Here is a 14,740-nt window from a genome sequence, read left to right on the forward strand (position 1 = left end):
CAAGCAAGTGGGTGGTACGTCCTTGTGCAGAATTTTTTCAGTTGGTGATTGTGTGGGGATGCAAATAAGTCTATTTCTGGTAGTCCCCATTTCCCTGTAATGGTTTTGAAGATGTCCGGATGCAGCATCCATTCATGGGCATCCGTGGTAGTTCTGCTTAGGATGTCTGCTAGTATATTTTCTTTTCCTGGCACATAAATTGCTTGTAACTGAATGTTGAAGCTCAGGGACACATTCCAGAGGTCCATTGCCATCCGGCATAGAGGGTATGAATGTGTGCCTCCCTGTTTGTTGATGTACCACATAACTGTGGTGTTGTCCGTCCTTATCAACAGTTGACCCTGTCGAAGAAATGGTCTGAATGTCTGAATTGCCAGTTTTACTGCCAGCATTTCCTTTTGATTTATGTGTAGGTGCAGCTGGTCTTGAGTCCATAAGCCTTGTATGCACTTGTCCAGCATGTGTGCCCCCAACCGAGGTCTGAGGCGTCCGTTGTGATGGTCTGGCTTGGTTGAGTGCTGTGGAAGGGCAGTCCTTTGTTTGATTGACAGGCCTGAGCCCACCATTGGAATTCTTGCTTCAGGCATGGAATTATTGGAATTTGGGTTTCTAGGCTGTGTTTGTGCTGAGACCATAAATTCCTTAGGTACCACTGTAACTTTCGCATATGTAGTCTGGCATGTGGAATCAATATTATGCAGGATGCCATGTAACCCAGGGCTTGCAGGACTTTCCTTGCTGTTAGCTGGTTCTGCTTTGTTAATGCCATGAAGTAGAGAGGGAGTTGCTCCTGTTTTTCTACTGTCAGGAATGCCATTTGTTTTGATGTGTCCAGATCTGCACCCAAGAAGGTTATCCTTTGGGATGGTATCAGCCTTGACTTTTTTATACTGACTGTGTATCCCAGGGCTTGTAGTAGATGAATGGCCCTTTTCAAGTCTTTTGTTAATTTGTTTTTGTTGTCCGCTTGTAACAGGCAGTCGTCCAGGTAAGGGTAAATTTGAATTCCCTGAAGCCTGCAATGAGCAATTACTGATGCCAGGCATTTCGTGAATACTCTGGGCGCAGTAGATAAGCCAAAGGGCAATGCTGAGAATTGATAATGCTCTGATCCTGCAAGAAATCTGAGGTATCTTCTGCAATTTGGTCGTATGGGGACGTGCAGGTATGCCTCCTTGAGATCTAGAGTCACCAGCCAAGACGCCTTGCCCAGCATGGGAAGAAGTTGCTGTAGGGTCAGCATTTTGAATTTTGGAACAATGAGGTATGTGTTTAAAGCGGACAGGTCGAGAATAGGTCTCCATTGGTTTTCTTTTCTTGGTACCAGGAAGAGTCTGGAGTAAAATCCTTGCCCTTGTTCCATAGATGGTACCCTTTCTACAGCTCTCATCCTTAGTAAGTGAGTTATTTGTTGTAGAGCTTCTGTCTTCTGATTTGGAGGTAGGTTTGGCATTCCTCTCTTCCTTGGTAGAGTATGGAAGTGAAACCTGTAACCTTGGTCTATTGTCTGTAAAATCCATTTGTCTCCTGTGATGTAATGCCAGTTTACTGAAAATAAGGCTAGCTAACCGCCTAAGGGTACTTCTAGTTGTTCCCTGGTAGGCGGTGCCAGAGCCAAGTCACTGTGATTGTCCTGTGGAAGTGGTGGTGGTTGGATCTGTGGCTGTACCTCGCTGGTTGTTAGCCTGCCACTGACGTCCCCTGTAGGCACCTCTGGATTGACCCCTGCCTCTTGAGCGCCTATTCCTGCCTCTCGGAGCTCTGGAGGTGTCTGGAAAGGACCAATTCTTGGAAGGCCAGTTCCTGCTAAACCTTGGAGGCTGGACCTGCAAGAAATCCTTGACTGTCTGGACAGATTTTGCTTTCTCTTCCACCTTCTTCAGCACCTGCTGTGCAGGGGAGCCAAACAAATTGAGCTTATCCATGGGAGCATCTAGGAGCTTTGATTTAACATGGTCTGGTAAGGACTGCTCTTTTAACCATGCATGTCTTCTGATCACTGTACCAGTCATGGCTGATCTAAAGGAAGCCTCCAGTACATCATAGTCGCATTTTAAGGAATGATTACTGACCTGCTGAATGTTATGTACCATTTCCTGTACAGATTTTTTGTCTAATGGTTCATCCGAGGACAGTTTTTTAGTTAACTGGTCTAACATAAATTTCTGATACTGAATCATGTGGAATTGACAGTTCAAGGCCCTAGCTGAAAGAGTAGCAGAAGTGTAAACTTTTTTCCCCATCTCTCTAAGGCCCTAGATTCCCTTTCAGAGGGAGGGTTTTGGCAGAGGTAGCTGCTACAGCCTTGGGTCCCTGGGAGATAGTTTCGGGATCTGCAAAAGGGGCCTTATACAAATGATAATGTGTGTCCGGAACCCTGTAGTACCTATCGGGCTTAGCAGGGGCCGGAGGAAGAGAATAAGGAGCAGTACAAGCATCATTAAATGCATCATCCACAACAGTAAGTACTGGAGGAATGGCTAAAGGCCTATGCTGTGGCAAATGCAAAAAGGTTCTAAGCCTTTTCCTAGAGTCTGAAAAATCCTGGCCCTGCCATTGAAATTGTTCCCTCATAGCATGCAAGGTTTCCCCAAAAGAAAATTCCTCAGGCGGAGAGGCATAAGGAATGGACTCTTCTGCATCAGAGTCCTCATAAGGAGAAAAAGGGCCCTCTGCAGGGTTTGAATTATCTGATTCACCAGAGGAGTCATCTGAAGAAACTGGCTCAGGGGGCTCTACTCTACGCCTCTTCTCTGGAGGTGGGTGAGAGGCCCTGTCTGGATGTGGTTGGGATCCCCGGATCAAAGAAATGAGATCCTCTGCTAGACTAAGCATTTGTGAACTAGAGCTAGGCCTGTGAGAGGGGGTCTTAGCAGGCACAGTTTTGGTAGATTTTGCTGCTTTAGCCCTGGCAAAGGCCTTTATCGACATGGATGCAGGTGGCCTAGCAGCCCCACGTGCAGGGGTAGAAATATCCAAAGGGATAGTATCAGATAAATCCTGTGAACCTGCAAGAGCGGGAGGGAGTTCAGTAGCAGATTCAGCCAAGCTGGATGAGGCCTCGGTAGGAGGTAAGCTTTCGGCCGAAGGAAGAACCGTGGGCTTGGTTTCAGCCGAAACCGAGACACTCGCGGTTGGCTTAACCGCGTTTTCGGCCGAAACCGCGGACCGCGAGTGTCGGTCCTTTTCCTGCGCTTTTAGATATTTTCGTAGTCGGAGTATCCGATGGCATAATGTAAGCAAAAGCGAGCGAAAAACTCCTCAGCAAATTCCGACCGACATCTAAGCGTCCGTCGGTTGAAAGAAGCACAGGCTAGACAAGCTGCTACGTCGTGGTCTGGGCCTAAGCAAGGTAAGCAGTAAGAGTGGAAATCTTTATGAGGTATTTGTTTCCCACAAGTTAAACAGTTATTCACTTTTTCTGACATCGGCTGAGGCAAGAAAGAGTCCCCAACGGGGTACTTAGCTTTTTAGAAGTCTTCGGTAGTAGTAATCTCTGGTTCTGACCGACCGGCACTTGCGAACAGCTTCTGCTTCGGGCGCCACGCGGCAAGAAAGACTGAGGAAAATGGCGTCGGCTGATACCTTTATACCCGAAGAACTGCAGCTATGACGTCGGGTGAAGTGCGACATCAGCCGAGGCCAGACCCAGACTTTGGAATCCGGCCGACCGAAGGGCTGCCTGACGACAGGACAACCCATTTGTAAGGACTGCAGATGCATCCTTGAAGGACATCATAAGTTTTTTAGGTACCATTGAAGTTTCCTCATATGCAGCTTTGCACATGGGATCAGCAGGATACAAGATGCCATGAATCCCAGAGCCTGCAGGACTTTCCTTGCAGTCAGCCTGGTGAAGGTTGCCATTTTGCTGAAGTATTGAAATAGTTGCCCTTGCTTCTCTGGCGTGAGGTAGGCCATCTGGGTGTTTGTATTCAAGCTGGCACCCAGGAAAATTATTGTTTGAGAAGGTATTAGTTTTGATTTCTTTTTGTTGACTGTGTATCCCAGAAAGTTCAACAGTTTTATTACAAACGCCAGGTGTTTCAGAAGTATGTGCTTGCTGTCCACTTGGATCAGGCAGTCGTCCAGATATGGGTATATTTGTATCCCTTGAAGTCTGCAGAAGGCAATTACTGATGCCAGGCATTTCGTAAACACTCTGGGCGCAGTAGATAAGCCAAAGGGCAATGCAGAGAATTGATAATGGGTTGAACCTGCAAGAAATCTGAGGTATCTTCTGCAATCTTGTCCGATAGGGACATGCAGGTATGCCTCCTTGAGGTCCAATGTTACCAGCCAAGACTCCTTGCCCAGCATGGGAAGAAGCTGCTGTAATGTGAGCATCTTGAATTTTGGTACGAGTAAATATGTGTTTAGGATGGATAGGTCTAAAATAGGTCTCCAATCTTTGTCCTTCCTTGGTACCAGGAATAGTCTGGAATAAAAACCTTGACCTTATTCTTTTGCAGGTACCTCTTGAATAGCTTTCATGTCCATGAGAGCTGAAATTTGTTTTTGTGCCTCTGCCCTTTGATTTTGTGGCAGGTTTGGCATGCCTCTCATTTTTGGAAGGGTGTGAAAGTGGAATCTGTAGCCTCTGTCTATAACGTCCAGGATCCATTTGTCTTTTGTGACAATATGCCAGTTTTTTGAAAATAATGCCAGTTTTCCACCTAAAGGTGCTGCCATTAAAGCTTTGCTTGGCATGCAAAGGGGAAAGTCATTGTGTCTGCTTTCTGAATGACTGTGATCTATCCTCTCCACCTCTTGGGGTAGGTGCTTGCCATTGTCTGGCTCCGAATGATCCTTGAGATTGCCCTCTACCCCTCGGGCGCCTGTATCTGCCTCTTTGAGGTCTGTCCGTGGCTGGAAAGGACCAATTTTTTGAAGGCCAGTTTCTGCTGAAACGTGGAGGTTGTACCTGTAGGAAATCTTTCACTGTTTGCATTGATCTTGCCTTTTCCTCCATTTTCTTTAGTACCTCCTCAGCTTTAACACCAAACAATACATCTTTTTGAAGAGGTGCATCTAGTAATTCAGCTTTGACATGATCTGGTAAGGTTTGCTCTTTGAGACAAGCATGTCTACGTATGACAGACCTGTAACAGCAGTTCTACATGAGGCCTCTAAAGCATCAAAACCACACTGCAAGGTATGTTTACCCACTTGCTCTGCACTATGCAACAAATCCTGCAACTCCTTTAAATCTGGTTGCTCAGGTTGTGTCATTTTGCTTTTCCAACTGAGATAACAAAAACTGTTGATACTTTAATATATGGAACTGACAAGTTTAATGCCCTCATGGTTAAAGTGGCCGAGGTGTACACCTTTTTCCCCCACCTTTCTAAAGCCCTGGAATCTCTCTCTGAAGGTAATGGGTTTTTAGCAGTAGAGGCCTTAATTCCCTTGGGACCCTGTGAAATAGTTTCTGGGTCAGCAGCATGGCTTTTGTATAGGAACTGGTGTGAATCAGGAACCCGGTAATACCTGTCAGGTTTAACAGGAGCTGGAGGTAAAAAATCTGGGTTGAAGCTGGCTTCTGTGTACACATCATCTAATATATCTAAGACAGGAGGGATAGCCAGAGGCCTGTGCTGGGGAAGCAAGAGAAAATCCCTGAGCCTTTTCTTGGAATCTGAGTAATCTTGGCCTTCCCAGTGAAAGTGTTCCCTCAAGGTATGTAGGGTTTCCCCAAAAGAATAGTCCTCAGGGGGGGAGACCAAGGGAATGGACTCCTCAGCATCAGAGTCTTCAAAAGGGGAATATGAATACTCCTGGTCCTCAGAATGTTCTGAGGTAATAGAGGCTTGATCTGAGGAAGGGTAGTCTTCCTCCAATCTGGGCCTTTTGTCCGAGGGGGGTTGAGAACCCCTGATAAGAGTAATCAAATCCTCAGCCATTTTGAGCATCTGTTTTTTAGGCATGGGGCCTTGAGAGGGGGTCTCTGGTCCTTGCTTTTTAGTTTTCATGGCTGCTTTAGATTTTGTGAGAGCCTTAATGGAAAAGGAGGAAGGCCTGAAGACACCTTGAGAAGTGGCAGGCCTGTCTAAACTCTGAGTTTCCCCGCCAAGAGTGGCGTCGGTATCTGTAGTCAGAATGGGGGCCGAGGAGCCTGTGACCTCGGGCACAGAAGACACTGGTAATGAAGCGTCATCGGTACTCAGGGGCTGCGTAGGTGCCTCGCTGAGAACCGGAGCACCGGTAGTCGGCTTTAGCGTGGTGTTGGTAGAAGTCGCGGACCTCGTATGTCGGTCCTTATCTTTGCGTCTTTTACTCAAAACTGGAGTCGGAGTATCCAACGACATAATGTAATTACATTTTTTACCAAAATAGTGGTGGGCGAACTCCGCCCGACGCTTAATAGTGCGTTTGTTGAATCTAGCACTAAAACGGCAGGCCAAGACGTCGCGGTCTGGGCCTAAGCAAGGAATACAGAAAGAATGGAAATCCTTATGCGGTATTTGCTTCCCACATGAAATGCAATTATTAACTTAGTCTGACATCGGTCTGAGGCAAGAAAAGTTTCCCCAACGGGGTACTTAGCTTTCAAGAAGACTTCGGCTGAAATATTTTCGTAAATCTCAGGAGCTGTCCGACCGGCACTTGCGAACTGCTTCTGCTTCGGGCACCGCGCGGCAAGAAAGACTGGGGAAGATGGCATCGGCTGGTTCTTTTATACCCCTGCCGCACTGACGTCAGGGAAGAAGCGACGACAACCGACGCCGGACCTAGACTTTGGAATTCGGCCGACCGAAGACCCGCCTGACGGCAGGATAACCCATCTGTTATGACTGCAGCTGTATGCAAGATGAACATCTGGAAAGGACCAGTTCTTAGTAGGCCAGTGCATACTAAATCTTGGAGGTTGCACTTGTAAGAAATATTTCACAGTTTGCATAGATTTAGCTTCATCTTCCATCTTTTTTAAAACGTCTTCTGCCTTATTACCAAAGAGACGGTCCTGTTGTAAAGGATCATCCAACAATCTTGCTTTAACATGATCAGGCAGAGCTTGCTCTTTGAGCCAAGCATGCCTTCTTAGCACAGACCCAGTTACAGCAGTCCTGCAAGAGGCCTCCAAAGAATCAAAACCACATTGTAAAGTAAGTTTTCCAACTTTTACAGCTGAATGCAATAAATCCTGTAAATCTTTATTTTCCACACAGTCAGAAATCAACATCATTTTCTGTTTAAGCAGTCCTATGATATGCTGCTGATATTTTAGAATATGGAATTGACAGTTTAAAGCCCTGATTGCCAAGGTTGCATAAGTATAAACTTTCTTACCCCATCTATCCAGCGCCCTGGAATCTCTATCAGAAGGGGTAGGATTTTTAGCAGTAGACACCTTAATGCCCTTGGGGCCCTGAGAAATGATTTCAGAATCCGCAACATGATTTTTGAAAAGGAATTTGTGGGAGTTAGGAACCTTGTAGTATCTGGCTTACAAGGGGCCGGAGGCAGAGAATCAGGAGCCATACTAGATTCTGAAAACACATCATCAACAATGTCTAAAACAGGAGGTATAGCCAAAGGCCTGTGCTGCGGAAGAAGGAGGAAATCCCTAAGCCTCTTTTTAGATTCAAAAAAATCCTGACTTTCCCAGTGGAAATGTTCCCTTAAGGTATGCAAGTTTTCTCCTAAAGAAAAATCCACAGGGGGAGAAGCAGAAGGAATGGAATCCTCTGCATCAGAGTCCTCATAAGTAGGTATAGACAAATCCTATTCATTAGAAGAGTCAGAAGAAATAGAGTCCTGTTCAGAAGATTCATAGTCAATTTCAGCCCTAGGCCTCTTGGGGGGGGGGGGGGGTTGACTACCCCTGATTAGAGTAATTAAATCTTCAGACATTTTGAACTTTTGTTTTTTAGGCATAGTGGCCTGCAAATTTGGCCTGGGCGTTGGTTTTTTAGACACAAATTGAGATTTTGGCCTTAATATTGAAGATGGTATCGGTTTAATATACTAATCTGTACGCCTGGATACACCCTCATAAGCCGGTGCCTGCACAGCGGCTCCGGACCCATCCAAGGTAGAGACATCTATGGGTTCCATAATTGAAGCATCTCGCGACATACTGGACTCTGAACAAATCTCAGTAGAGGCCTGCGAATCAGAAGTAGCAGGTATCAGGGGCTGCGAAAGCACCTCACTGACTACCGGCAAACTGGCGACTGGCTTAGAAGAAGCATCGTCGGCAGTTTTGGACCTCAACGGCCTGTCTCTGACTTTTTCTTTGCATTTTTTCGGTATTCAAGTAGTCAGATTGCTAACTGACATAACTTCTGGATAATTAAACAGTGATCCAAAATATTTAGAAGCAAAAATGTACCGACGACAGATAATGCGCTGATTAAATAAAGCACAGAACCGGCAACAAGGTACGTCGTGGTCAGGGCCTAGGCAAGGAATACAGTACAAATGGAAATCCTTATGAGGTATTTGCTTCCCACAAGTTATACAATTATTTACTTTTACTGACATCGGTAAGGAGCAAGAAAAAGTTTCCCCAACGGGGTACTTAGCTTTTTAGTTGAAGACTTCGGTTCTGAAACTCGAAAACGAAAATTTCAGGAGTCAGCCGACTGGCACTTGCGAACTGCTTCTGCTTCGGGCACGGCGCGGCAAGAAAGACTGATGTAATGGCGTTGGCTGATTGTTTTATACCCCTGATGACCTGCCGTCATGGAAGAAGGCACAGCAACTGACGCAGGACCCAAGACTTTGTTAATCAGGCTGACTGAGGGCAACCTACCAGCAGATTATCCAAATGTAATGACTGCAACAGTGAAACACGAAGAACATCTCCTATGACTATGAATTATTGTTTTAGTAAGTGCAAAACTAAGACAGAACACTACATTTTTAAGCAAAAATTAATTCTGAAAGGAAATACCAGTTTTCTTGATCTATAGACTTTTTTTTTTATTAGCAAAGAGAAAAAATCTGAAATGAAATTCACTTTTACTTTTTAGTTTGTAAGGATAAGTTAGCCCATGTTTCTTTGAACGAAATACTGATATACGAAATTTATTTTGAGTTTACTGATAGAGTGTTAAAGTTGTTCATCTTTAAATAAAGGAAATAAGGCCAGAATAGGTGTACATTTAATAAAATGGAGGTAAGTAGAAAAAGAGTTGAACTCTTCATCTATACTCTACAACAGAACACAGAGTTCCTAAGAGTGCTGGAAATCTTAAGCAGGCTGCAAACCTATGTCTGGTACCCAAGTGTTATGAAAAGCGCTAAATCTTCCAACACTAAAGTCAAGGACAAAGCTCAAATAAAAGTACTTATCAAGGAGAAAAATTGCCATAGAAAGAACTGTTGAACAAAGATAATTAAACAAGGTTTCTTGCCAAAGTCTTCCTACCAATAAAGTCCTGGCACATGTAAAATCAAAATATGCACACAAGAGGAAAAAAAAAAAAAAAAACAATGGTTTAATCCCAACATGCAATTCACAAGGCAATATGATACAATAAATATGTGCCAAAACATATACTGTAGCTGTAGGTATACAAGGGATTTCAAATAAGTCTTGGATTTTTCAAATTAAAAAATGCAAGGTTCAAATGGAATCACAAAGTTTCTTTGCATGAATTACTAAACAAACTGTTCCTGCTTTTGCAGTAATGGCATGTTACTTTTGAGAGTTAATGCACGTTTGATATACACCAAGATTCATATATAGCAATGCTAGGGGCAGAGAGCTCTCAAGTGGTTATAACATATATGATCACGAAGGGAATAAAGTAAAAATGTTCTGAATACCCTGCCTCCCCCAGTCCATTCACCAGGCTCAGGCTCGTTATCTTGTTTTTGCCATCTTCTGAGTTATGTGAAGTGGAGCTCAAGGACTTTGATTATATTGGGACCACACAAGTGAGACATGCTCACACATTTCACCAACTTCTAAACACTATTCATGTCCTGAAAATGTTAGAGAGTACCCTATTAGTGCAGATGTACCAGCACAGTTAATGGGAAGGCTAAACAACCTGCTTTAAAGGACTACTGATGCACTGGCACACATATGTCATTCCACCCAGTAGCTCATAGTACCCTTTTGCTAAGCTCCATAGTCCTCTCTCCCACACCCATTCTGGTTCCCAGATGCATTTCCAGACCACTGTCAATGTAGATGCGCATCTGATAAAACATCTAGATATCGAAGACTACATTAGTTAATTTAATACAATGAACTTCTAACTTTTAATGTCAACTTGGGCCTTTTTTGTTATGACATCTGTCTTACCTGAACTGTGATAGCAGCCTTTTCAGTCATAGTCTGATACATCCCAATGAACTCCACATTGTTGTCCAGGTCATATACTGGGCACTGCAAAAAGAACAGAATATAAATTAATAAAAACTGTTGGGACTACTGCACAGACTTCCAAATGGGAAGACGTGACGCAGTAAAGTGAGCAAGGAAGCATACAAAAACAAAACCAAGTAAAAACATCCCAGTTTCAGACTGATAATACAGTGAAGATAGCCTAGTAGCAACCTATGAACCTATAAAAGGCAAAGGGATATAAATGGAAAACTGTGAAAGAAAGGGAGTACCAGAGTTTACCTTAATGATGTAAGCAGCAGTCAGCACTTTGTTACCAAGCCATGGGACTGCACCTTCCTGCATACTTCAGTACTACAGGTAGTGTCCCCATGTCAGGTCAGATCTGTCAAAATTATGGACAATTTCCTGACTCAGAAAGGAACTCCATGAGAAAGTACAGTTTTGTACCGAGTGTACACCTTGCTGCAGTCATCACACTTGGGTTATCCTGTCGTCAGGCGGTCCCGCAGTCGGCCGGAATTACAAAGTCTTGGTCCGGCGTCAGTTGCTGTCGCTTCTTCCCTGACGTCAGTGTGCCAGGGGTATATATAATGCAACCGACGACATTTTCTTCGGTTTTTCTTGCCCCAGATGTCAGGTGCCCCCAAAAAGGTGGTCGGTAATTAGTACCAAATAGAGTAAACTTTGCACAAACACAAAATCCCTTCAGCTATAAGCAAATACATCAGTAAGGTATTGAAGAGATTTAGCCAGTAGATCAGAGGGGATGGAGGGAGGGTAACCTGGACTGCATCAGGGTGTACACTCGAACATCTACATTTATGGTAGGTACAAAACTGTACTATGTTCATCGTGTTACCCTGCTGCAGTCATCACACTTGGGTTGAATCCCAAAGCTAAGGATGGGAGGAGGTATCATAGAGGGTTAGAGGAGGCTATAAGGCCCTGCAGAACTGCAGTGGTGAAGCCCACCCTAGTCTTAGAGTAAAGAGGTAAGTGATAGTGTTTGGTAAAGGTGTGTACTGGACTCCAAGTTGCAGCTTCTAAAATCTCCTTGGTTGGAACCCCCCTGAGAAAGGCTGTAGAAGTAGCTGTTGCCCTGGTAGAGTGGGGCCTAATGGTAGCAGGAACTGGTTTTCCATGATGGGTATAGCAGAAACGTATGCAATGACCTATCCATTTGGAAATGGTTTGCTTTGATATAGCCTTCCCTTGAGAAGCTGTAGTATAGGATACAAAGAGCTGGTCAGATTTTCTGAAAGTCTTAGTTTTGTCCAAGTAGTAACGAAGTTGCCTGTGAATGTCCAAGGAATGCAGGAGTCTCTCACCTTTGTTCTGTGGATTTGGGAAGAAAGTGGGTAAGTGGATGGTTTGATTTAAAGCCACACTGAAAACCACCTTAGGCATAAAGGAAGGATTAGTTCGTAGAGAAACTCTGTCTTGATGAAAAATGAGGAAAGGTTCCACTGCCATTAGTGCCTGTAGCTCGGAGACTCTTCTAGCTGAAGTTATTGCTAGCAGCAGGGCAGTCTTCCATGATAGGAAATGAAGATCTGCAGAGAAAGCTGGTTCAAAGGGAGGCAGCGTTAGTTTTTCCAGAACAAAATTGAAGTCCCATGTTGGTGTAGGAGCTCTCCTGGGTGGTCTAATGTTTTTTGCCCCTCTGAGGAACTGCCTTAGAAGTGGATGCGAAAATAAAGGTGGATCCGTGTTGTAGTGGGCTGAAATAGCTGAAGCATGGATTTTAATGGAGGAGAAAGAAAGTCCTTTGTGCAACATCTCAGTTAAATACTGTAGAATGTGAAGCTGAATTGTGTCTTGGCCTTTAGCTTGGTTCCAGGCACAAAACCTTTTCCATTTGTCCGAATAAGCCTTCCTGGTGCTTGGCCTCCTAGCTTCTAGAATAACATCCAGAACTGCTTGGGAAAGAGGAGCTGGCTGGATGCTTAGTTGATTTGCCATGCAGTCAGATTTAAGGTTTTGAGCTGGCTGTGAAGAATCTGATTGTTTTGTTGTGTGAGCAAATGGGGAATTTGTGGTAATATCCATGGTGGGCCGTGGGCCATATTCCTCAATAGCGGGTACCAGTGCTGACGTGGCCAGTCTGGGGCTATGAGAATCAGTCATGGTCTCTCCTTTTTGACTTTCAGAAGTACCTTTGTGAGGAGAGGCAATGGAAGGAAGGCATATACTGTCAGGTTTTTCCAACTGAAAGAGAGTGTGTCCACTTTCCAAGCTTGATGGTGAAGTGTCCTTGTACAAAATTTTGTTAGTTGATAGTTTTGAGGACTGGCAAACAGGTCTATGTCTGGAAGGCCCCATTTTTGAGTTATCATTGCAAATACTTGTGGATCTAGTTTCCACTCGTGGGGATCCTTGATGTTTCTGCTGAGGTCATCTGCCAATGTGTTTTTCTGTCCTGGCAGGAACTGAGCTTGTAACTGAACTTGGTAAGCCAGAGCTGTGTTCCATAAGATCATTGCTTGCCTGCATAGAGGGTAGGAATGAGTACCCCCTTGCTTGTTTATGTACCACATTACTGTGGTGTTGTCCGTCTTTATTGTAAGTTGTCCTGGATGTAATAGATCCTTGAAGGCTGTCAGAGCTTTCTGTACAGCTAGCATCTCTTTTTGATTGATGTGCAGATTCCTTTGATCTGCAGTCCATACGCCTTGAACGCACTGTCCTGCCATGTGTGCCCCCCAGGCGTAATCTGATGCATCTGTTGTGACAGTTTGCCTGGCTGGGGGCAAGGTGAAAGGCTGACCCTTGTTGAGGTGACATGCCTGTGACCACCATAGAAATTCCTGTTATAGGCAGGGAATGAGAGATATCATTGTGTCCAGCTGTGGCTGTGTTGAGACCATACGCTTTTTAGGTACCACTGTAATTTCCTCATATGCAGCTTTGCAAATGGTATTATTAGTATGCAAGATGCCATGAAGCCCAAGGCCTGCAGAATTTTTCTTGCAGTTAATTGGGTCTTTGTTGCCATTGTTTTGAAATATTGAGTCAGTTGTAGTTGTTTGTCTGGCGTAAGATAAGCCTTCTGGGCCGTTGTATTCAAGCTGGCACCCAGGAATGTCATATTTTGTGAGGGTACTAGTTTTGACTTCTTTTCGTTTACTGTGTACCCCAGGCAATTTAGTAGATGTCTTACAAAAGTCAGATGATGTAAGAGAATGTCCTTGCTTTCTGCTTGGATGAGGCAGTCGTCCAGGTACAGGTATATTTGAATTCCTCTTTGCTTGCAGTATGCAATTGCTGGTGCCAGGCATTTTGTGAAGACTCTGGGCACAGTAGATAAGCCAAAGGGCAGTGCAGAGAATTGGTAATGGGTTGAACCTGCAATGAAGCGGAGGTATCTTCTGCAACTTTGTCTGTTAGGGACATGCAGGTATGCCTCCTTGAGGTCCAACGTTACTAGCCATGCTTCCTTGCCCAACATGGGAAGAAGCTGCTGTAGTGTTAGCATCTTGAATTTGGGCACTTGTAAGTAAGTGTTTAGAATTGAAAGGTCCAGAATTGGTCTCCAGGCATTGTCCTTTCTGGGCACTAGAAAGAGTCTTGAGTAAAATCCTTGGCCTTGCTCTCGTGTAGGTACCAGATGAATGGCTCTCATGTCCATGAGAGCTGTAATTTGTTTTTGTGCCTCTGCCCATTGATTTTGTGGCAGGTTTGGCATTCCTCTTTTCATTGGCAAGGTGTGAAAATGAAATCTGTATCCTCATAAAATTATGTCTAGGACCCATTTGTCCTTTGTGACAATGTGTCAGTTGTCTGAAAAAAGTGCGAGTTTTCCTCCCAAGGGGGCTGCCAAGAGAGTGTTGCTTGGCCAGATGAGGTGCAAGTCATTGAGTTTGCCTTCTGGTTGATTGGGACCTGTCTTCTCCTCCCTTCTGTGTTGTAGTGCCCCATTGGCGAGGTTTGTACTGGGCTTGTGGTTGTCCTCTGCCCCTTGGATGTCTGTATTTACCCCTCTGTGGTCAGTCAGTAGCTGGAAAGGACCAATTTTTTGTTGGCCAGTTTCTGCTGAAGCGAGGGGGTTGTACCTGTAGGAAATCTTTGACTGTATGCATAGATTTTGCCTTATCCTCCATTTTCTTTAAGACTTCTTCTGCTTTAAATCCAAAAAGAACATCCTGCTGTAAGGGAGCATCTAGAAGTTTTGCTTTAACATGATCAGGCAGAGTTTGTTCCTTTAACCAAGCATGCCTACGTATAACAGACCCAGTGACAGCTGCTCTGCAGGAGGCCTCCAAAGAATCAAACCCACATTGTAAGGTATGTTTGCCCACCTGTTCAGTGGCGTGCAACAGATCCTGCATTTCTTTCAATTCAGATTGTTGAGGGAGAGTGGTCATTCTTTGCTTTAACTGAGAGATTAGGAATTGCTGATACTTAAGCATGTGAAACTGGCAATTTAGTGCCCTC

General features: G+C 44.5%; 1 protein-coding gene across 1 annotated transcript in view; it reads right to left on the reverse strand.

Annotated features, from left to right (window-relative positions):
• The window catches only part of SIDT2 (SID1 transmembrane family member 2), a 1,446,738-nt gene that overhangs the window by 904,427 nt on the left and 527,571 nt on the right, over positions 1-14,740 (reverse strand). Inside the window, exon 10 of the mRNA XM_044080965.1 lies at positions 10,262-10,345. Within this exon, the coding sequence (XP_043936900.1) occupies positions 10,262-10,345 (84 nt within the window). The remainder of the gene's footprint in view (positions 1-10,261; positions 10,346-14,740) is intronic.

Source organism: Protopterus annectens, chromosome 8.part0, assembly GCF_019279795.1.
Source record: "Protopterus annectens isolate FY-2018-M chromosome 8.part0, PAN1.0, whole genome shotgun sequence".
In the NCBI taxonomy this organism is placed as follows: domain Eukaryota; kingdom Metazoa; phylum Chordata; order Ceratodontiformes; family Protopteridae; genus Protopterus; species Protopterus annectens.